The 24501-nt window shown below is 37.5% G+C and overlaps 1 protein-coding gene across 1 annotated transcript in view; it reads left to right on the forward strand.

The window, feature by feature from the left end:
* Positions 1 to 24501, forward strand: part of HMMR (hyaluronan mediated motility receptor) — a gene marked incomplete at its 3' end in the record, with an annotated part of 44117 nt that overhangs the window by 14429 nt on the left and 5187 nt on the right. Inside the window, exons 11-17 of the mRNA XM_079918613.1 lie at positions 878 to 1092; positions 3929 to 4045; positions 8721 to 8867; positions 9114 to 9266; positions 9353 to 9452; positions 10812 to 10988; positions 13666 to 13828. Of these exons, the coding sequence (XP_079774739.1) occupies positions 878 to 1092; positions 3929 to 4045; positions 8721 to 8867; positions 9114 to 9266; positions 9353 to 9452; positions 10812 to 10988; positions 13666 to 13828 (1072 nt within the window). The remainder of the gene's footprint in view (positions 1 to 877; positions 1093 to 3928; positions 4046 to 8720; positions 8868 to 9113; positions 9267 to 9352; positions 9453 to 10811; positions 10989 to 13665; positions 13829 to 24501) is intronic.

Here is a 24501-nt window from a genome sequence, read left to right on the forward strand (position 1 = left end):
TCTGTAAACACGAGAAGATGCGCTACCTTAGTAGTAATCCAAGAAATAGAAATAATTTGTTTTTGTCACTTACAAGATTGGCACATATTAAAACATTTACTAATATGACACATTGGTGAGAGTTGGGCAAGCAGGCATTCACATGCACATGAAATTTTGTATCATTGGTCAATCTGCAACAACAAAGGAATTAAGTAGATCTGTATATATTGACTTGAAAAGATCTCAACTACTATTTTTATGATATTTTAAATGACCTTTGCATACACAGTATATATCATTTACACTTTAAGTATATAAATATATAGAAAAAGACCATAAGGCATAGAATACCAAACTAGTGGTTATCTCTGGAATGGGAAAACTAAGGTTAGAATACAAGTAGGCAATTTTCATTTTATTTGTAATGTTAAAATTTTTTCACAAGTGATTTATTTGTATTTATTTATTCATATTTACTCATGTTATATAACATTAAAATATTTTATATAACATTGAAATCATAGTACTCTTTTTATATAAATCATGAGAAAAATGATAAAAGTCACTTGTAGAATATGATTTTGGTTTTCTAAGTGTGTGTGTGTGCGCGGGCGTGCGCGCACGTGTCTGTGTGTGTGTTGCGTAGGAAAAAAGACTGAAATAGCATTTACCATAATGTTAACAAAGTGTAGGATATAATCCATGATAAAATAAATATGATATCTCTCTATTTTTCAAGTTTCCTGGAGGCTCTTGAATTTAGTGTCCATACTTCATCATCTGTACTTCTTTTTTGCCCTCAGTAAAACCTCACAAATCATTCAATTTAATTTAATTATTTATTAAATTTTCAAAAGCTTTCAAATTATTTTGATGGTTTTCTATTTGGATGCAGGAATTATCTTCTAGTCTTCAACAGAAGCTATGTTCTTTTCAAGAGGAAATGGTTAAAGAGAGGAATCTCTTTGAGGGAGAATTAAAGCAAGCACTGGATGAGCTAGATAAATTACAGCAAAAGGAGGAACAAGTGGAAAGCCTGGTCAAGCAATTGGAAGAAGAATCAGAATCTAGAGGTGAAGAACTAAAACTCATGGAAGAAAGACTGAAAGGGTTTGTATTAATAGGACTTCATTTTTATATATGACTTCAAATGTTGACAAGTGTTTTCTAGCACATTCTCTCAGGATTCTCACACCAATCGTGTGAGTGGTGAGGTTGGAATTATTTTACAAATAAGGGATAAACACAGACAGGTAAAGTACATGCACAGGATGTGCATATAAACAAGTATGACAGCCAAAGTCAGAAGCCATGCCCTTTCTTTATTTAAGGCCCAAGGTTTAACTAAAGAGAGTTTTAATAACCAAAATTTTGTATTCCTATACTGCTCTTATATTTTCTAAAAATTATTGGACATTAGCATTAGAATGATAACAGATTTAGAAAAATATCCAAAATAATAAGATTCCCACCCTTTAATAAGAAACATTTCCATTTTTTGTCCATATATGCATCATAGTGTAAGTTATACTTTTAATTACCTCTTTTGAGGGAGCACAAACACTTCAGGAGTAACAATCAAAAAGCACAATGGGAAAAAAACAACCAGAACTGGGAAACATTCAAAAATAAAAAATTTGTCATTAAAAGTAGAAAGCCTGGGGCTTCCCTGGTGGCGCAGTGGTTAGGAATCCGCCTGCCAGTGCAGGGGACACGGGTTCGAGCCCTGGTCTGGGAAGATCCCACATGCCATGGAGCAACTAAGCCCGTGCACCACAACTACTGAGCCCACGTGCCACAACTACTGAAGCCTGGGCACATAGAGCCTGTGCTCTGCAACAAGAGAAGCCACCACAGTGAGAAGCCTGTACACCACAGCAAAGAGCAGCCCCCGCTTGCTGCAACCAGAGAGAGCCCACGCGCAGTAACGAAGACCCAATGCAGCCAAAAATAAAATAAATTTATAAAAAAATAAGTAAATAAATAACCTTAGTCTCCAAAGCCAGAAAGAGGAGGAGGACAATTTCAGGTAGACAAAGCTAGTGGGTTTAAAAAAAAAAAAAAGTAGAAAGCCTAAGTTCTCATGCTTTTTTTTTTTTTTAAACTCTTATTCCATACTATTTTCATCACATTATAGGTCCTTCTCCACTACATTTATTTAAATGGGTTGAGGGACTTCCCTGTTGGCGCAGTGGTTAAGAACCCACCTTCCAATGCAGGGGACAGGGGTTTGATCCCTGGTCAGGGGATTAGATCCCACATGCGTGCTGCAACTAAGAATTCACGTGCCACAACTAAGGATCTGCATGACACAACTAATAACCTACAACAAAGGAGCCCACCTGCCGCAACTAAGACCTGGCACAACCAAAATAAGTAAAATAAAATAAAAATTAAAAGTTTAAGTTGTTAAAAAAAAGAGAGCGCTAATAAATACAAAAGGTATAAAAACAAAATAAAACAAAAATATCTGGGTTGATTCTTGAGTTCAATTTGTGAATAAATATTTGAATCCTTGGGATTTCAGCAGTAAAACATTTTCTAGCAAGGAACCATGGACTAGACATAAAGCTACAGAATTGCCACTTATTTCACAAGTGTGTATCTATCTCTTATTAGGTACTTTTGTTATTAATCCCTTTTCTGTTTTCTTTTGTTACTGATTAAAAAAACACCAAAGTTTTCTCTATGCTTGCATTTTGGGGAACACTACCAAAGTGTACTTAGGGGGATTGTTCTATATTGCAACCAGCCTCAGGGAACAGGTACTTTAAGAAACTTGAGTGGATGATGTCAGTTTAGGAAAGAAAGATGAGATAATCATTTATTCTAACTCAACAAACTCAGTCCGGAGGTCAGGAGATAAGGATTTTATTCCTAGATCTGTTAACTAGTTGTGTGATTCTGAGCAAGACAATCTTAATTTCTTTTATTTTCTGTTTTATTAGATATAAAATAAAGGAGTTTTATGAGATCATTTCTAAGGTTCTTTCCAGCCTGGAAATTTCAAGCTTAAGAGAAAAACTTAGAAGTTGACAACGATTCCTCTAGGGGGCAGGAAAGAGAACATTTTTATTATAAATCCTTTAGTACTAGTTGATTGCTTTTAGCTGTGGTATATATTTTTTAAACCCTATACTCATTACAGAATGAATTTGATCAACTATCTTGTCTCAGTGTCCAACTTAGTCTGTAAGTGAATAATGCTTCTTACTTACAGTTTTTATTTGTTCTTTAAAAGATCTCTTATAAGCTCATATGCCTACCAAAAATGTTGTATCACCATTGTGGTAATATGTAATATTAATATTTTTTAAAATCTCTATAGTTTTATAGTATATATTTATAAAGATGTCTTAAAAGCCATTCTGTCTATGCAAAATAGTCTACTAAATAAGTTGTTGAATATTTGGATAACAATTTATTTTGTGGTAATTGGTGTAATCAAAATAAATCCACATAGTTCTGTAACTCTTTTTTCAAAAGAACTCTTAAAATGAAGTTAACTTAACTGTACCTAGTGTTCCTTAAATGTCTAAATGCAGAGAATTAAATTTTATTCAACCCTAGTGCTTTTTAACTGGTAATCCTTCACATTCTTTAGATTTGGCTGCTATCAAGATTTTCTTTCAGAGTCTTTTTAATCTACTTTCTTCCAAAAAAGTGTTTAAACTACCTACCTAAGTACGTATGATATGAAACGATAAGTAAGTAAATTAGGATGAAAACAGAAGTAAAATAAAAGCAGGAAAGATAAAATGAAGCTGTAGGTAAATGAACAGGCTATTAGATGTAGGTCATAAATTTAGGTCTAAGCTGCCAGTATCTGATATAAACATGAAGATGTGGGATATATGATTCACAGTGTCAAAGGTAATCCTAGTCTCTTTCTGAGACTAATGATTTGCAGTTAGCATTTTATCTTTTAACTGTTCCTTTTTCTTAGGAAAGAAGCTGAACTGGAGAAAAGTAATGCTGCTCATGCTCAGACCACACTGCTTTTGCAGGAAAGGTATAACAGTACAGTGCAGAGCCTGAGAGATGTTACCGCTCAATTTGAAAGGTATTTGTATGGGGAGACTGCACTCTCGAACATACATGAGCAAGGAGGGGTGTTTACGTAGGAACATCTGTCCACAAAATAATCACAAAAATAAAACAATTGGTATTACTTTAAATTCCATAGTGTCCAATCATAAATGGGCATTTAATGTTACCTCGTATCTTAGAATATATAGTAATTTCCCTTTCCAACTACTCACTTCAAATTTCATGCATTCTCAGACCTTTGGCACTTCTGTCCGACTCTCCTGATGTCATCATTTTCCTCATGAAGAATCCAAACGCTTTTATTTCCTCTTCATTAAACCTGTAAACGCACCTGCATCTATGCTCATCCCGTCTTCCTCCCACTTATTACAGATGAAATATCTAATTCCTTTAACCTTCAGTGACCTCATGCTATCATTTATCCCTTGTCTCATAATTTTCAGCCTTTCTTCTAGAATTTTTCCAGTCAATATTAAATCATGTCAATATGCCTTCATCTTTAAAATACATTTTTAAAAAGTCTCTCTTTACCCCCCACTTCCTTCTGCAGTTATCCAATAACACCTGTCACTCCCAGCACCCTTCTTACCCCAAAATTCTACTCCTCTTCGTAGCCTTTTTTTTTTTTTGGCCGCGCAGTTTGTGAGATCTTAGTTCGCCCGACCAGGGATCGAACCCGTGCCCCCTGCAATGGAAGCGTGGAGTCCCAACCAACCACTGGACCACCAGCGAATTCCCCCCATCTTCTTCTTTTTTTTCTTTTAATTTATTTTATTGAAATATAGTTGATTTACAGTGTTGTGTTAATTTCTGCTGTATTGCAAAGTGATTTAGTTATACATATATATATACATTCCTTTTCATATTATTTTCCATTATGGCTTATCACAGGATATTGAATATAGTTCCCTGTGCTATACAGTAGGACCTTGTTGTTGATCCATCCTATATATAATAGTTTGCATCTCATAGCCCATCTTCTTGATAGAAGATTATATACTGTATCCACTTCTTCACTTCCTATTTTTCTCACTTGTTATTTTCCGTTTTTTTAAAGTTTATTTTGGAGGGGACTACAAGTTGCAAAGGATAATACAACAAATACCGATACATCACACAGTCTCACACCAAGAGTATATTAATGTTAACATTTTTACTTATTGTATATACTTTATATAATTTGGGGGTAAGGGCTCTTCTTTTATCTATTTTAGTATGTTCAACAAATAGAAAAGATATACAATGTATACATAAATTATAAAGCATAAAGGTAAAATTAACATGCATGAGCTCATAGAAGACAACCTACAGGCTAAAAGATTTTCAACCGCTTGGTATATATATGAGTTCTTCCACTAGCCCATCTTCATGCCTTCATGCTTTCCTCCGACAGATAACACCATCTCAGAGTCTACATTGATTATTTCCTTGCTTTTTTTCCTGTGTATAATTGTATAGCATGTATATCCATATGAATAATATATTATCTAGTTTTGTTTTTTCCTGAACTTCACCAAAAATGTCATGTAGTGTATGCCATATCCTGGGACTTGCCCTTTCACTCTGCATTAGGTATGTTTCTAGGATTCAATCACAGTGTTGCCAGTGTTCATTCATGGTCACTGTTACAGAATATTTGATTTTATCAATCTACCACTATTTATCCATTCTCAGTTTGGGCTTTTGGGTTGTTTCCCATTTCTTTCATTTTTTTAATAGTACTCAATGAATATTCTTGTGGTCTCCTAGTATACACGTGTAAGAATTTATCTAAAGTAACATTTAAGTGAATGTTCAACCTTAAAATTTAATGCCCAATCACTTTACAAAGTGGGTGTGAAAATCTACACTCCCACTAGTGATGTGTGAGTTCTCAATGATCTATCTCCCCTCCAAAACTTGTCAGACTTCATAAATTTTGCCAGTGTAATAAGTGTAAAAGAGCTTTTTCTTATGGATGATTTATCTTTCCTTTTCTGTAACAGGCTTGTATGTGACTTTTTTTCATTTCTCTCTCATTTCATTTCTGTTATTTGTTGATTTGTAGTTTTTATCAGTGATATGGATTGCAAATATCTTCTCGCAAAGTGTGGCTTGTCTTTTCATTTTCTTTATGGTTTCTTCTTTTTTTTTTTTAAAGCTTGTGTCTCACTACCTCTTTTCTTTATTAATTTTTATTTTTGGGGGGTAACATTTATATACAATATTGTATATGTTGTAGGTGTACAGTATCTTTTTCTGTTATACATATACATATATCTATTCATCTTTGGATTCTCTTCGCACGTAGGTTATTACAGAGTGTTGATAGACCTCCTTGGTATACATAGGTCCTTGCTGATTATCTATTTTTTTTCTTTATTTTTTTGGCTGCATCGGGTCTTAGGTGCAGCACGCAGGATCATCATTGGGGCATGTGGGATCTTTCATTGCGGCATGCGGTCTCTTTGTTGCAGCGCTCGGGCTTCTCTCTAGTTTAGTGTGCAGGTTTTCTCTCTCTAGTTGTGGCGCGCGGGCTCAAGAGTGTGTGGGCTCTGTAGTTTGCGGCACATGGGCTCTCTTGTTGAGGCATGCGACCTCAATAGTTGTGGCACTCGGGCTTAGTTGCCCCACGGCATATGGGATCTTAGTTCCCTGACCAGGGATCAAACCCGAGGCCCCTGCATTGGAAGGTGGATTCTTTACCACTGGACCATCAGGGAAGTGCCTATGGTTTCTTCTGATGAATAGAAATTCTTGATTTTAATGTGCTTAAGTTTACAAATTTTTATTGACCACGTTCACATCCAAAACTTCTTTCTATCCCAAGAACATAAAGATATTCACCTATTTTTTTTCTAAAAGTTCCAAAGTTTCACTTTTCATTTTTCCACCTAGAACTGATTTCTGTATGTGTAGTGATAAAGGGATAAAATTTACTTTTGTTTTCCCATATGGATAATCAATTGCCTAGTACCCATTCATTGACTAGTACCTTCTTTCCCCTGTGATCTGTTCCTACATCTGATATATTATGACATACATATATATATATACACACACATAATGTATGTGAGTATATATATTTTAATTATAATTTATGCATGTCAACATGAATATGAATTATATAGATTAAATATATATATATAATTTTTAGTGCTATTCTCAACCCTGAAAAGCGATTTCCCTTCTTGCTATTTTAAAAAGTACTGCCTTAAGAAGTTTTCAACCATTCTATGATGTCACTCACCATCAGTATGCTAATAACATTAAAATTTATTTCTTCAAACCAGACCTATCCTTTCAGCTTCCTACCCATGTATCCAGCTTCCTACTTGACTTCTGCAAGTAGATATCTCACTATCGTCTAAGATTAACCTGACCAAAACAGCTCTTGATCTCCTTTCTACCTCTTTCTCCCTCTAGTTTCTCATTCTTGTTGAGCCCAGTCAGTGATATCTCCATCTTCTGAGTTTCTCGTTCCATAAATCTTAGAGTCATCTTGATCATTTTCTCTCCCCTTCTCCCAACATCCAATCTATTTCTTGAATTTTTCAATTCTGCCTCCAAAAGAGAGCTCATATCTTACCATTGCCAACTCCTTGGTTCAAGATTCTTTTACCACTCACCTGAGCTGAAAAATAGTTGCCTTCTAGTTAATCCTCCAGTTTAGCATTCCTGCCCCTTCCCCAATCAGTTCTCCACGTATCTCTAGAATAATCTACACACTTACTTAGAGACCTTTGATGTCTCTCCTTTATCCCTCAGGTAATCCCACTCACTGTGCCCCACCAGTGATGACTGGCCTCATGCCTCTTGCTTCTGCCCCTGCCTCTCTTGTTCATTAGACTCCAGTCCCAGCTCTTTATGGACTGTGTTCTACCTGTCTCTGAGCACATATGCATCTTTTCCCTCTGAAATACTTGTCCCCAACTGGCTAGCTAAATCCTTCCTATCCATCATGTCTCAGCTTAACTGTAAATTCCTCAGAAAGGCCTCTTCCATATCTATCAGCTAAGGTGTTCTGTAGTTTTCCTTCAAAACACTTACTACAAATTTAATTATATATATTTATTTTTCCTTTTTTTTTTTTTTTTTTGCAAAGACCTGTGGGGGCATTTTTTTCCCTCTCTTACCCACAGGATGATAAAGTCTGTGACAATAGGTGGAAGGATGTGTGGGCTTTTTGTTTGGGGATAATTTCGATGTTTGGTAGTTGATTTCTTTGCATCTCTAGGCCTAGTTTCCGCACATAGTAGGCACTTGACTCTTTAAATGAACAGCATGTGTCATATAAGTTCATATAAGTACTGACTTCAAAACATTGAATTCTTACCCATGCAAATGCAAAAATAGATAAGATTTTATTTGTTTTACCTAAAAGCAGCAGTCGCCAACCTTTTTGGCACCAGGGACTGGTTTCATGGAAGACAGTTTTTCCATGGGGTTGGGACTGGGAGGGGCGGGGCTGTGGTTCAGGCAGTAATGCCAGTGATGGGGAGTGGCAGATGAAGCTTCACTAGCTCGCCCCACAGCTCACCTCCTGCTGTGCGGCCCTATTCCTAACAGGCTGCAGACCGCTGCCGGTCCATGGCCCAGGGGTTGGGGACCCCTGCCTAAAAGTGCATAAAATATAAGCTAATCAGCTATAGGTTTGTCCTGCATACAGCAATTAGAAAAATCCTTTAACCTTTTTTCTTTTTTATAAGCTATAAAACATCAGCAGCAAGTGAGATAGAAGATCTTAAGGTGGAGAACATGTCACTTCACGAAAAAGTAGCCAAGGCTGAGAAAAGTGCAGAGGATGTTCAGCATGAGATATTGGCAACTGAGAATGCAAATCAAGAATATGCAAGGTATTGGGGAAAAATAAAACCTGGTGACATCTGTGACCTGAGAACCATTAAGACAATTTAATGTCGTTGAAAGCCAGCTACTAAGTGACGCAGGAAACTGTAGTCCCATGGCTTGCTTTGTGTGATCTTCAATTGCAAATTAAGAATTTACACAGTTAAAAAAGCACAGTTCTTGATAGTTGCTTGAGTTAAAGAAACTAAAATGGCTGTAAATTGTTTAGTGGACTCTTCTCTCTCAAACCCAAGGATGCTTCTAGATCTGCAGACCAAATCAACACTTAAAGAAGCAGAAGTTAAAGAAATCACAGTTTCTTCTCTTAAAAAAATAACTGATTTGCAGAACCAACTCAAGCAACAAGGCGAAGACTTTAAGAAACAACTGGAAAAGGGAGAAGCAAGGTAATTTAGGTTTAGAACCGAAATGCCATGTGTCTCAGTTATTTTTTCTAGTATACTATGGTTTAAAATTTAATTTTCCCTTACAGAAAAGCTGGAAAAGAAAAATCAACGGCAGAATTAACTGAGGAAATGAATAAGTGGCGTCTCCTCTATGAAGAATTATATAATAAAACAAAACCTTTTCAGGTCTGTCAATTAGGCCTTAGCTTACTTGTATTTAAGAATTCATGTTGTTCCCTGTCAGTCATGAAAGTGACATGGTTCTTCTGAAAGATCATTTTGCTGTGCCTTTACAGTAACAATTTAACTTCCTATTTTAAAAAGCCTATAAATTTTATTGCATTATTATGCATACTTTTTTTTCTTTTTTTTGGCTGCCTTGGGTCTTCGTTGCTGTGTGTGCGCTTTCTCTAGTTATGGTGAGCGGGGGCCACTCTTCATTGCAGTATGCATGCTTCTCATTGTGGCTTCTCTTGTTGTGGACCACAGGTTCTAGGTGAGTGGGCTTCAGTAGTTGCAGCATGCGAGCTCAGTAGTTGTGGCATGCAGGCCCTAGAGCACGCAGACTTCAGTAGTTGCGGCATGTGGGCTCAGTAGTTGTGGCATGTGGGCTCAGTAGTTGTGGCACACGGGCTTAGTTGTTCCACGGCATGTGGGATCTTCCCGGACCAGGGCTCGAACCCACGTCCCCTGCATTGGCAGGCGGATTCTTAACCACTGTACCACCAGGGAAGTCCCTAAAAGGTAAATTTTAAGCCTATAAAGATTACATTAAAAAAATGTATGCATAGGGACTTCCCTGGTGGCGCAGTGGTTAAGAATCCGCCTGCCAATGCAGGGGACGTGGGTTCGAGCCCTGGTCCGGGAAGATCCCACATGCCGTGGAACAACTAAGCCCGTGTGCCGCAACTACTGAGCCCACGCACCTACAGCCCATGCTTCTCAACAAGAGAAACCACCGCAAAGAAGAGCAGCCCCTGCTCACCGTAACTAGAGAAAGCCCGTGTGTAGCAACGAAGACCCAAGGCAGCCAAAACTGAAACTAAAAATTTTTAAATTACCTTTTAATAAGCTTCTTAAAGTTAATAGCTTAGAAGGCTCTGCTGATGTGAACTTTTGATCATTAAGCTATGTAAATTTGTGACACTTACTTTGTAATGATTTTTCTCAGTGTTTCTCTAATACGCTGATCATAAAAGGATAAATGCTAATCTTGGTAGTTAAATAGAGTCAGAAGACAGTATTAGTTATAATGGGATGATGTGGCTGATACAGATTAGGCTGGCTAGCAGGGCTTCTTTCCTCATTTCTTTCCCTCTGTTTTAATAATGATCTTTGAAATGAAAAACAACTTGTTTTAAAAAGAGTCAATTTAAAAAAAAAAAAAGGTCAATTTATGGAGAACCCTAAGAGTAAGTCAGCATAATTTTTTTTTATCTTTTGCCTTTTTATTTTCTTTCACTTTAGTTGTACTTATAGTTTATATGAGTCAAGTAAGATTTAGCAGGTTTAAATCTTAACTTTATAAAAAAATGTATTTTTCAGCTACAACTGGATGCATTTGAAGCAGAGAAACAGGCTTTGTTGAATGAACATGGTGCAGCTCAGGAACAGCTAAATAAACTAAGAGACTCGTATGCTAAATTATTGGGTCATCAGAATCTAAAGCAAAAAATCAAGCATGTTGTGAAATTGAAAGATGAAAATAGCCAACTCAAATCGGTTTGTAAAATCACATTTAGTTCTGTTGATATTGATATTGGGGTGGGGTGGGTTTTATTTTATTAGGGTAGTGCTGACCTCATAAAATGAGCTGGGAAGTGTTTCATCCTTTCCGTTTTTTTGGAATAGTTTGTGAATAACTCGTATTAATTCTTTATTGAATGTGTAGTAGAATTCAGTGGTAAAGTCATCTGGACCTGGGCTTTTCTTTGTGGGTGGTTTTTGATTGCTAGTTTAATCTATTTGCTTATTAGAGGTCTATCAGATTGACTATTTCTTTTTGAGACAGTTTCAGGAGTTTGTGGATTTCTTGGAACTTGTTCATTTCATTTTAGTTATTTGATTTGTTGGTATACAATTGTTCATAATATTCCCTTACAATCCTTTTTATTTTAGTAATATCAGTAGTAATGTCCCCTCTTTCATTTCTGATTCTAGTAATTTGAGTATACTCCCTTTTTTTAGTTCCTTTACTTCTGCGAACATGTTTATAATGGCTTTAAAATCTTTTTTGGATAAATTCAATATCCGATTACTCTCTTGGACAGTTTTTGTTGCCTGCTTTTTCCCAGTATATAGGTCATGCTTTCCTGTTTGCATACTTTGTAATTTTTTGTTGGAAAATAGATGTTTTAGGTAAGATGTGGTAGCACCTCTGGGTACTGCTATCCCTTTCCAGGTATGTTATTATTTCTTATTTAGTGAAGTGTATTCCTCCTCCCCAGCCCCAGTAGTTTGTGCCTCTGATGTTGCTACTGAGGGAGGTTCAGTTTGGGGTGTGCCCACAGTCACCTGAGATGACTTTGGTTTTGGTAAGGCTGTCTTCCTCTCTCCCCAAACACTCATAGCTGCTGGCTTATCCCTCTGTTATTTTCAACAATGCCCTGGGGCATAATAAGTTGCTGTACAGACTAATCCAATCTAATTCTGGCTCCTTTGTTGGAATTGTGTCTTATGTCAGTACTCCAGGAGGGCTCCTCCCTGTCGTCTCATTCAGCAGTTCTCCTCTACAAAACAGACAGCCTACCATTTAGCCTACATTTTTTTTTTTTTTTTTTTTTTTGGCGGTACGCGGGCCTGTCACTGTTGTGGCCTCTCCTGTTGCGGAGCACAGGCTCAGCAGCCATGGCTCATGGGCCCAGCCGCTCTGCGGCATGTGGAATCTTCCCGGACCGGGGCACGAACCTGTGTCCCCTGCATCGGCAGGCAGACTCTCAACCACTGCGCCACCAGGGAAGTCCTAGCCTACATTTTGAATCACTTTCCAATTCCCTTGCACTACAAACTCTACTATTCTATTTTTTTTTTTTTTTGGCTGCATTGGGTCTTCATTGCTGCGCATGGGCTTTCTCTAGTTGCGGCGAACAGGGCCTACTCGTCGTTGCAGTTCATGGGTTTCTTATTGTGGTGGCTTCTCTTGTTGCAGAGCACAGGCTCTAGACACATGGGCTTCAGTAGTTGTGGCACACGGGCTCAGTAGTTGTGGCTCACAGGCTCTAGAGCGCAGGCTCAGTAGTTGTGGCACACAGGCTTAGTTGCTCTGCGGCACGTGGGATCTTCCCGGACCAGGGCTTGAACCCGTGTCCCTGCATTGGCAGGTGGATTCTTAACCACTGCGCGACCAGGGAAGTCCCTCTACTGTTCTTGAGAGCACCCTTCAGCTTGAACTTCTCTAAGCTCTGTTGCAAGTGAAGTCAGATCCTTTGGGAATAAATTAGGAGCTCTGTGTTTTATAGCCTGCTTCTCCCACCAGGCAAAATTTCTGAGCCCAGGCTTCAGAGCTGGATTTGCGGACAATGGCAAGCTTTTCTCTGAATGACACCTCTGTCCCAGTAGCTAGATGCTCAGTAGACTTGGGGGGAGAGAGAGATGGGGAGCACCCTGAGGTTCTCTCACCTTGCCTCTCTTGGTTTGAAACCATTGTCTCATGAGCCAGGGAAAGGGTGATCAGGGTCTCAGTATTTTCAGCACTGTGCACCTGAGATAAGGCCTCCATTCCTTGGAAGAAAAGACCCTCCACCTCTCAACAACATTTGCTGTGGTTCAGAGCAACAGGTAGCTGGGGGGCAAGATGAGAGATGCTGATGTCCTGCTCCTCCTGGCAGGAAAAGCCTCTGACTGAGAGCTAGGGAAAGAGGGAGCCCTGTGCACTTGGCTGCAAGGGTCTGATGTAAAGTCTTTGCTTCGCTAAGCAGGGATTGGAGAGAAAGGGAACAGGACTGGTTCAAACACAATAGACCGCTGCCTTTTTTAACCACCTTTTTGTGGATCTGCTTGAATAAATATTTCTTCACTTGCTGTTTCACCTTAAGACCATTTTCAGAGGCTTTAATTGGTTGCCTTTTTATAATTTTTTATATCACTAGGGAACAGGTCAGCAGAGCTTCTCATGATATCATGCTTGTAGTGGATCTCAGCATTTAATTTGGTGTTGAACTTTTATCAGAAACATAGTTTTGTATCTGTAGAGGGACAAGAAGATTTAAATGACTTGTCTTCTTTGTCGCAGCTGTTCAAAGTCGTTTTGTAATTTATAGTCTGAAAGCCTATATCTAGTAGGCTTTTGCCATTAAGTTTCGAAAAATGAACAACTTTGGAATTGTCGGTAACATTGGTAATGTATTTCACCAACGTGATCTTCAATAATTATTTATTGACTGTATTTTTTCTTATATAGGAGGTGTCAAAACTCCGCGCTCAACTTGCTAAAAGAAAACAACATGAAACAAAACTTCAGGAGGAATTGAATAAAGTTCTGGGTATCAAACACTTTGATCCTTCAAAGTCTTTTCTTCATGAAAGTAAAGAAAATTTTGTTCTCAAAACCCCGCTAAAAGAAGGTAAGAAATGAATAAATGTCCATAAGTCTCATCTTCCTTTGGATTTCCTTTCACAGCATTGAGCAAGTTATCCATCTTTGTGAAAATTTGTTAACAGTTTCTGATATAAAAGAAATTCTTACTGAGATTTTTTGTATAAAATGCCTTTTCTTTCCTGCTTCCATACTCTCTATTCTCCATTTCTTCAAATCCCATCTGTCCTTCAAGCCCAGCTCAAGTTATATCTTCCTTGAAACCTTGTCTGACTTTTTTGCTCCTACCCTCCCCCTACCAGAGTTAATCCCTCTATCATACCCTTGGCATTTTTTTTTTTTTGCGGTCCGCGGACCTCTCACTGTTGTGGCCTCTCCCACTGCGGAGCACAGGCTCCGGACGCGCAGGCTCAGCGGCCACGGCTCACGAGCCCAGCCGCTCCGCGGCACGAGGGATCCTCTCGGACCGGGGCACGAACCCGTGTCCCCTGCATCGGCAGGCGGACTCCCAACCACTGTGTCACCGGTGAAGCCCCCCACTTGGCATTTTTAACCTAAATGTCCAATTTGTAATTTTGAAGAAGTAGATTTTCCTTCTTTCTTGACTACAAATCTCTGTATCTTTGACAATAAACTGAAATTGGCTGAAATAGTGAATGAAGAAATATAAATAAAATTATGCTAAAGAGCGCACACATTGCTTCATCTGCCTTAGAGAAGATAGAAGGTGCCTGTTTTTAGTTCATAATGACTGATGAATTCATTTTAATTTAGAAAACTAACACTGCTGTTTAATACTCCTTTCAGGCAATACAAACTGCTCCTAAGCTCTTAATGGAGTTTCAAGAATCATGCAAGTAAACATCTGAAAAGCCTGTTGAAGATTATTTGATTCTTATTATTTTTATTGTTATTGTTGCTACTTTTGTTGTTATTATTGTTTGTAATGAATATTTTTAAATCTCGTATTTAATATTAACTTCCTCTCCTTACATATGTGAAAGGAAGTTCAGAATTTTTACATTTACTAAGTGTCTCTGACATTTTAGTTTCTATTGTCAGTATTTCTTCCTTGATGCTCACCCTTATTACCTCATTCTAAACCTTCTGACAGGCTTTCCAGCTTTGCAGCTCATCCCATCAAGTCAATATTCTTTTAAAAATGCTGACTCTCAAACTATTATTTCTGTATTCTGAAACCTTAGGTGGTTTCAAGACTCTAATCCCCAGGTTTTTTAGTTTGATATTGGAGGCCTTGTCTAATCTGAACCTTACGGGCTAAAATACCTTGGCTTGGGCTTGCCTCTATTTTGATTCTCCTAATAATGTTCGTTCTGTCCTGCCCATCATCCATTTATACTGTTCAAGTAAGAAATAAAGGTGTGCTTAATTCTGTAGCAACCTCTTTATCTCTTACCAAAGTCACTGAGTTGGTTAATAATTTATGGATTCCTAGACCCCATCCCAGTCCTCCTAAATTAAAATCTGGGATTTGGTCTGAAAATCTGCATTTTTAACAAACTGCGGTTAATTCTTAGAAACTCTGCTCATAACCTCTTTAGAGAATTTGTCTTATGCTACTTGGCATCTGCCTGATTCCTGGGTGTTTGATTTATATTTAAGTAATATGAAATAAAATCACACATTAAGTCATTGACCCAATTATACAACTTGTATTATATGAAGTTACGTTAATCCTTCTATTTAAGCTGTGTTTATTGTCTGTGCCCTCCCCTCCCCAACTTGTCTCCAGAATCACTAATGGTAATATACTACTTAGAAAGTGGTCATTCTCCATCTAAAATATCTGATTAACACAGTTGGTATGATATTATAGTCCATCTTTTTTGTAATGTTTCCCCATTGATGGACCAACAGAAACTATTACAGTAAGAATAACTTTTCATAATAAATTATTTTATTAGATATTATTAGATATTAGGAAATGTAGAAATTAGAAAAATTGTCTAATAAAATGAAATAATTCAGGGCTTCCTTGGTGGCGCAGTGGTTGAGAGTCCTCCTGCCGATGCAGGGGACACGGGTTCGTGCCCTGGTCTGGGAAGATTCCACATGCCGCAGAGCCATGGCCGCTGAGCCTGTGCGTCTGGATCCTGTGCTCTGCAACGGGAGAGGCCACAACAGTGAGAGGCCCACGTACTGCAAAAAAAAAAAAGAAAGAATTCAAGACTTCTGCTTTTAGCCAAGATGAAGTAACAGCAATCAGATTTATTGCTCCTCCTCCTACCCTACACACACACACACACACACACACACACACACACACACACACACACACACACACACACACACACACACACACCCCTAAAACTATCCAAAATGACAAAATATAGAAAAGAATGATTTTCAAGATGCTAGATATGAGATAAGAAACACAACAATCCCTTAGAGTTTAGGAAAATCAAGGTGAACCCTACAGTTGCTCGCTGTTTACAGCCTTGAGAGAGTTTCCAAACTATGATGCAGGGAAGGGGAACCCAGGCAGAGCCCACCGAACTAACTGAGTTGAAAAGACAGAACTGAGACCTGGGGAGATGAGAAAGAGGCTAGAGATTCCAGGACAGAGTACTAGAAAGGAGAAAATTGCAGGGAGAGAGAATTCTGGAGATACACAAAGGGTCCCTCAAGTAATCACCTGAATACTGACTAGTCGTATATATAAGGAAACTACCTGAAGCCTAGGGAAGAGCCACCCTCCAAAATTAAAAGTAACAGTGCTCAAAGTTCACACAGGCTAGAAAATACTGCCTGTTCCCACAAGCCAAACTGGAAAACCTCATGATTAATAGGGCATTGAGTAGGGTATACAGAAGTGTTCAGTACTGGGGAATAATTAGTACTAAAATGAGCACTGCTCTAGTCCCACCTAACAACTCTTAAAAGGAAGACCCAAAAGGATCAGACTCTAAGAAACTTAATTATTACATCCCAGAACAAAGCTCAAGAAAAGTTATAGGCTTATAAAAATATCAAGCACTCAAAAAAGTAAATTTTAAAGTAACATCTAATCAAAACAAGATTCTAAAAATGAACAGAACACCAAGGTGCTCTGGGACAACTTCAAGCAGCCTAATATATATGTAATCAGAGTTCCCAGAAGATAGAAGGAGGGGACAGAAAAATCATTTGAAGAAATACTGGTGGAAACATTTCCAAATGTGATGAAAACTAGAAATCTAGGAACAGTAAATATGAAACATCACAAATTGCTGAAAAGCAATGATAAAGAAAAACTCAACCTAAAACTATCTCAACAAAAATAGTTCTCAGAAGCAAAGATGAAAACTTACTTTCAGACATAAAAAACTTTTTTCTTATTAGTGTCTTTAAAATATAATTGACTGTTTAAACAAAAAGAATAGCAATGTGGTCTGTAGTTTATACATACTTAAAATTAGAGTATGACAGCAATAGCTCAAAGCCCTGGAGGGGAGAATGCAAGTATATGATTGTAAGTTCCTTATACTATATGTAAAGTGGTATAATGTTACTTGAAGACAGACTGGTAACTTAACAATGTGTACTGTAAACCCTAACACAATCACTAAAATAAAACACTTGTAGCCAATAAACCAACAAAGAAGATAAAACGGAATCATAAAAAAATATTCAATTAATTCAAAAAAAGGCAGAAAAAGGAAAAGGAAAACAGAACAGAGGGGTCAAAAAGAAATCAAATAGCAGTATGATGAATTTAAACTTAACCATATCAATAGTCACATTAAATGTAAATGGTCTGTATACCTCAATTAAAATGCAGAAATGATCAAATTAGATTAAAAAGCAAGACTTGACTATATGCTGCCAACAAAAATACACTTCAAATATAATGACAAAAACAGGTGAAAAGTACAAGGGTGTTAAAAGATACACCATGCTGAAGGGAGAGGAAGACCTGGGCCCTCCTTCCTCCCACAAACACACTGATTCAACAGCAATACAGACAAATTCCGTTTGGAAATGGGGAAAGAATAGTCTCTCCAACAAATAGTGTTGGGAAAACTGGATATCCAAATGCGAAAGAAGGAAATTGTAACCTTATCTTACACTACACAAAAGTCAACTAAAAAAGGATTAAAGGCTTAAACGTAAGACCTTAAACTAAAACTACGGTAACAAAACATGGAAAAGACTTAATGACATTGGTCTTGGCAACAATTTCTTGGTTATGATACCAAAAGGTCAGTCAAGCAAAGCAAAAATGGACAAGTGGGATTAGATGCAACTAAAAACTTTCTGCATGACAAAAGAAGCAAAGAAAGTATTGGCAAGGGTGTAGAAAAAATAGAACTCTTATACACTGTTGGTGGAAATTTAATATGGTGTGACGCTATGGAAAATAGGATGGAGCTTCCTCAAAAAATTAAAAATAGAACTACCATATGATCCAGCAATCCCACTTATGGGTATTTATCCTAAATAATTGAAATCGGGATTTCAAAGAGTTATTTACACTTCCACATTCATTGTGTTGTTATTCACAATAGCCAAGATGTGGGAATGGATAAGGAGAATGTGATACATACCTGCAATGGAATCTTATTCATCCTTTAAAAAGAAGGAAATCCTGCCATGTGCAAGAAATGGATGAATCTTGAGGACATTATGCCAAGTAAACTAAATTAATCACCAAAGGACAAAAACTGCATGATTCCACTTATATGAGGTATCTAAAATAGAATCATAGAAGCAGAGAATACAATGGTGGTTGCCAGGGCCTGGGTGGCGGGGGAAATGGGGAGTTGCTAATCAACAGGCATAAAATCTCAGTTATGCAAGGTAAGTTCTAGAGATCTGCTCTACAACATCATGCCTATAATTAAAATACTGTATTTTACACTTAAAATTTTCTTAGAGGGTAGATCTGTTAAATATTCTTACCACAAAAAAAAAAAAAAGGATATGCCATGATAATGTTAACCAATTTAAAACAAAAACTAGAGTAGCTGTATTAATATCAGACAAAATAGATTTCAGAGCAAAGAATATTACTGGGAATATAAAGAAGTTCATTTCATAATGATAAATGAGTCAGTTCATCAGGAGGCCAAAATCTAAACATTTATGTACCCAGTCATGGTCTCAAAATACATGAATCAAAAATTGATAGATTTGGGCTTCCCTGGTTGCACAGTGGTTAAGAATCTGCCTGCCAATGCAGGGGACATGGGTTTGAGCCCTGGTCTGCGAAGATCCCACATGCCACGGAGCAACTAAGCCTGTGTGCCACAACTACTGAGCCTGCGCGCCTAGAGCCCATGCTCCGCAGCAAGAGAAGCCACCGCAATGAGAAGCCCGCGCACCGCAGAGAAGAGCAGCCCCTGCTCGCCACAACTAGAGAAAGCCCTTACGCAGCAACAAAGACCCAACGCAGCCAAAAATAAATACATATTTTTTTAAATTGATAGATTTACAAGGAGAAATAGAAAAATCTGTAATTATAGTCAGAGATATCAATAGCCTCCCTCATTAAATTGTAGAACAAATAAATAGAAAATGAGAAAGAACATAGAAGATTTAAAAAATACTGTGAACCAACTTGATCAAATTGACATTTATAGACATCACCTAACACCAGCAGAATACTTTTTAAGTGAGCACACAAAATTTACCAAGATTGGTTATACACTGGACCATGAAAACAGTCTCAATAAATTTAAATGGATTCCAGTCAAACCAAGTATGTTCTCTGTCCACAATAGAATTGAATTAGAAATCAATAGCAAAAATCTCTGGAAAACCCATAAATGGTTGGAAATCAATTATCACACTTTTAAGTGAGCCACTGGTCAAAGAATAAATCAAAAGAGAAATTAGAAACTATTTTGAACAGAATGAAAGTGAAGACACAACATATCAAAACGTGAAATGCTGCTAAAGCAGATTTAGCACAAAATTACTTCACTGATGGCCTATATTTCAAAAAAAAGAAAGGTTTCAAATCAATGACCTCAGCTTTTACCTTAGAAATAAGAAAGAAAAGAGCAACTTAAATCCAAAGTAAGTAGAGGAAAAGGAATAATAAAGGTCAGAGCAGAAATCAGTAAACAGGAAAACGAAAAAACAATAGAGAAAAATCAATGAAAATAATTCATTGAGAAAAGCCAATAAAATTGATAAACATCTAGCTAGACTGATAGAGAATATAAAAATACATAAACTAGCAATATCAGGAATAAGAAAGGTGACATTATTTTGTGTGTGATGGATATATTCACTATCTTGATTATGGTGACAACTTTATGGGTATGTATATCAAACATACCAAATTGTACACTTTAAATACATACAGTTTATTATGTCAGTTATACTTCAGTAAAGCTCTTAAAAAGTAGTTCATTCTGAAACTAAAGTTTTAGTATTGTGATTATTCTTGTCTCTTGGGCTACTGGTTTTAAATGGCTTTACTTCTGAAGAACTTTTTGGGGTCTTTGGGGATTTTTTTTTTTAGATTTATTTTTTATTGACCTAAGACCTGTTCATTTGTGTGTGTGTGTGTGTGTGTGTGTGTGTGTGTGTGTGTGTGTGTTTAATTCTTTTTTTTTAACATCTTTATTGGAGTATAATTGCTTTACAATGTTGTGTTAGTTTCTGCTGAATAACAAGGTGAATCAGCTGTCCGTATACCCATATCCCCTTCATCGTGCGTCTCCCTCCCACCGTCCCTATCCCACCACTCTAGGTGGTCACACAGCATTGAGCTGATCTCCCTGTGCTATGCAGCTGCTTCCCACTAGCTATCTATTTACATTTGGTAGTGTATATATGTCAGTGCTACTCTCTCATTTCGTCCCAGCTTACCCTTCCTCCTCCCCATGTCCTCAAGTCCATTCTCTATGTCTGCATCTTTATTCCTGTCCTGCCATCAGAACCTTTTTTTTTTTAGATTCCATATATATGTGTTAGCATAAGGTATTTGTTTTTCTCTTTCTGACTTACTTCACTCTGTTTGACAGACTAGTAAGACCTGTTCATTTTTACATGCATTATTTTTAGTTAAGATGTGTTCAAAGGAAATTAGTTTTCATTCTTAGGAAATTTTGAGCTTTGTTTTGGGGGGAGGGTTTCAGAATGTGTGTGTTTTTAAATTATTAACAGAAGAAAATCCCTTAAAGGAAAAAAAATGCCCTTTTTTGTAGATGCTAATGATTTCTTCCCTTTTGAGATTATGAGGAAAATGGGACAGTTGTTAGGAGGAATCTTTGGTACCACATGTATGATGGTTTCAGATTGAGAATGTCAAGTCCCAAACCTTATTTTCTTGTCCCCACCTAACCCCTCTCATCCCCAGCATTATACAATCCTTCGAGTATGAAATGGTAGACAACCCCTTTATCTCATTATATAAAGTACTAAATTCCATTTATTAGCGGTTTTAATAGATATTTGGAACAGCTTCAAAATATATTCCCATATTTTGGCTAACACTACTCCAGAGTGCCTATAATTTCTGAGAAGCACCCAATCTTGAAAAGCCACATATTGGAAAGTGTTCACGGTTAAGCCCTAATAAAGATTTACAAGTACTCAGCTCCTGAAGACTGGGCTTCTGAACATATAGGTCTTAACTAATCAAGTTGATCCCAATTTTCCTCCTACTGCAGATAATATTTTCCAGAGATGGCCACAATAATATCTCCTAACCAACACGCTCTTCTTTGAAGTGACATTCTCTTCCATTGCGAGACAGTGGTCTGTTTCCTCCCCACGCCATGAATTGGGAAGGCCCATTAACTATAGTGGAAGTGGCACTATGTAACTTCAGTAGCTAAGTCATCTATATTAGTTTCATATTGCTGCTGTAACAAATTGACCCCAAAATTAGTGGTTTAAAACATCACAAATTTATTATCTAAAAATTCTGGAGGTGAGAAGTCTAAAATGCATCTTATGGGGCTGAAATCAAGGTGTTGGCAGGGCTGCATTCTTTCTGGAGGCTCCCGGGACAAATCAGTTTCCTTGTCTTTCTCAGATTCTGGTGGTCACCTGCATTCCTTGGTCCATTGCCCCTTCCTCCCTCTTCAAAGCATATCACTCAAATCTCTGCTTCCACTGTCACATCTTTTCTGATTCTGACCCTCCTGCTTCCTTCTTATAGGGACTCGTTTGATTACCCTGGACCCACATAGATCATCAAGTATAATCCCCCAATCTCAAAGTCTTTAATTTAGTAACATCTGCAAAGTCCCTTTTGCCATGTAAAGTAACCTATTAACAGGTTCCAGAGATTAGGATGTGGGCATATGTGGTGGAGTCATTAGCTTGTCTACCATATTCATCAAAGATGATACAGTGTCTCCCTCGTGTTCTTGGATACTCATTCTTGGAAGCCATTCACCTTCAGTTGATTCCCATCCTTGGAGTTACCTGCCCCAGGTGTGAAGCAGCAATGAATGGCCTGGGCTGAACCCTACCCAAATTACAGATTTGTGGACAAAATAGATGTTGCCATTTAAGCCACAAGGTTTTAGAGTGAGTTGTTACCAGACTACCTTCTATTTAATTCCCTTTACTACTTATCTTAGACTCAATGTTCCATCACTCTACCCTCTATCTTTCCATTCTTTTTCCTCTCACCTCCCTATTAAATTCAACACTTCACAGATTCAAATGTCTGTATCTTATGCTTTTGTACCCAGGCCGTCAAGCACTACTAAAGAAAATCGTCTAATTTCAGAGTTGGTGGCCATGGCAAGGTCCTGCTTTCTACCTTAACTAGGCTCTTAATGTCATCTAACATTATTGTTTCTTTTTCTTTCCCATTTTGAATTTTTCTCAAACCTCAGACTTTACCACCTCCCCTCAGCAGATGATAGCAACTTCTACTTCACAAAGAAAATTAAAATAACAATGGTGGAATTTCCTAAAAATGTAGATTATTCAACAAATGATTTTGAGATAACTGGCTTTCCGCATGTTGGAAAGAAGTTGCATCTTTTACCTCACTCTCGAACCAAAAATAAACTCCAGATTTAAATTAAAAAAAAAAAAAACAACGATATACATATATCCACTCTCTTTTAGATTCTTTTCCCATATAGATCATCACAGTGTATTGAGAAGAGTTCCCTGTGCTATACAGTAGGTCCTTGTTAGTTATCTATTTGATATATATCATATTTGATATGACTGGATTTGTCAATCCCAGTCTCCCAATTTATCCCTCTTCACCCTGCTGTGCTTCCCCACCCCCACCCCCACGCCCCCCACCCCCCGGCAACCATAAGTTTGTTTTCTACATCTGTGACTCTATTTCTGTTTTGCTGTACAGCAGAAACTAACAAAACATTGTAAGTCAACTATACTCTAATAAAAATTTTTTTTAATTAAAAAAACTAGAAAACTATTACAGGATAATGTGAGAGAATGTCTTTATAATTTCAAAAGGGAGAGGCTTTCTAAAGAAGATTATGAAGCCAGAAAAGATAGCTGTGATTTCTTAAAAAGTAAAAGAATCTGGATGTAGAAAAATTCCATAATAAAATGACAAACACAAAGTCATGCAATGCAAATTTCCTCTGATTAGAGGCTTTTTTAAATCAATAAGTAAACCAGATCCATACAGATGTAACTTAAAAGAAGAAATGCAAATGTTCTTCATTTTTGAGAAGATAATCTTACTCATCATACAAGTTATGCAAAGTAAGATGAAATGTTAATCTTTCCATATCAGATTAACATTGATCAAAACTTTGATGACACACTAAGGTGAAGGTAGGAGGAAATGGCATATCATACAACTTAATCATAAAAATCATCGTTTTTTAAAATTAACTGATTTATTCATTTATTTTTGGCTGCATTGGGTCTTTGCTGCTTCGTGTGGGCTTTCTCTAGTTGTGATGAGTGGGGGCTACTCTTCGTTGTGGTGCGTGGGCTTCTCATTGCAGTGGCTTCTCTTGTTGTGGAGCATGGGCTCTAGGCTCGAGGGCTTCAGTAGTTGTGGCACACAGGCTCTAGAGTGTAGGCTCAGTAGTTGTGGTGCACAGGCTTAGTTGCTTCATGGCATGTGGGATCTTCCCGGACCAGGGCTCGAACCCATGACTCCTGCATTGGCAGGTGGATTCTTAACCACTGCGCCACCAAGGAAGTCCCCATAAAAATCATCTTGACAGTATCTGTTAAAGTCAAAAATCATGTGCTCTTTGATCCAGAAATTCCTCTTCTAGGACTTAATCTTTCAGATATCCATACAAATATGGATAGAATTCAGTATAAGAATATTCTCTACAAAACTGTTTGGTAGCAAAAGACAATGTAGTCCTTGATTAACTAAGTGCCTGATTAAGTACGTGCTTGATTAGCTAAGTACTTAGTGATCTAGCCAGGAGTCTCTAACCTTGTCCAGGTCAGGTCAGGAGGTGAGTGCTAAGGTAGAACCTCAAGAATTAGTAGGAGTGAGTCAGATGAAGGGGGCTGGGGATATAAGGATTCAGTGCAAATGTAAATTACATGAAATGGGAAGGTAGGAGAGTTTGGCATATTTGAGAAACTGAACATTCAGTATCACCAGCAGAAAAGTGGTGAGGAGTTAAACTGCAAGGGTAAGTAGATCTGATTGTGTGAATCATAAAGAGCAAAACATGCAATAAGAGTTTGATCTTTAACCTGTGGACAATGGTGAGCCATTAAAGGGTATTAGAGCAGCAACAGGTATGTGTTTCAGAACATCACTCTGAC

This window comes from Stenella coeruleoalba, assembly GCF_951394435.1.
Source record: "Stenella coeruleoalba genome assembly, chromosome: 3".
NCBI lineage: Eukaryota > Metazoa > Chordata > Mammalia > Artiodactyla > Delphinidae > Stenella > Stenella coeruleoalba.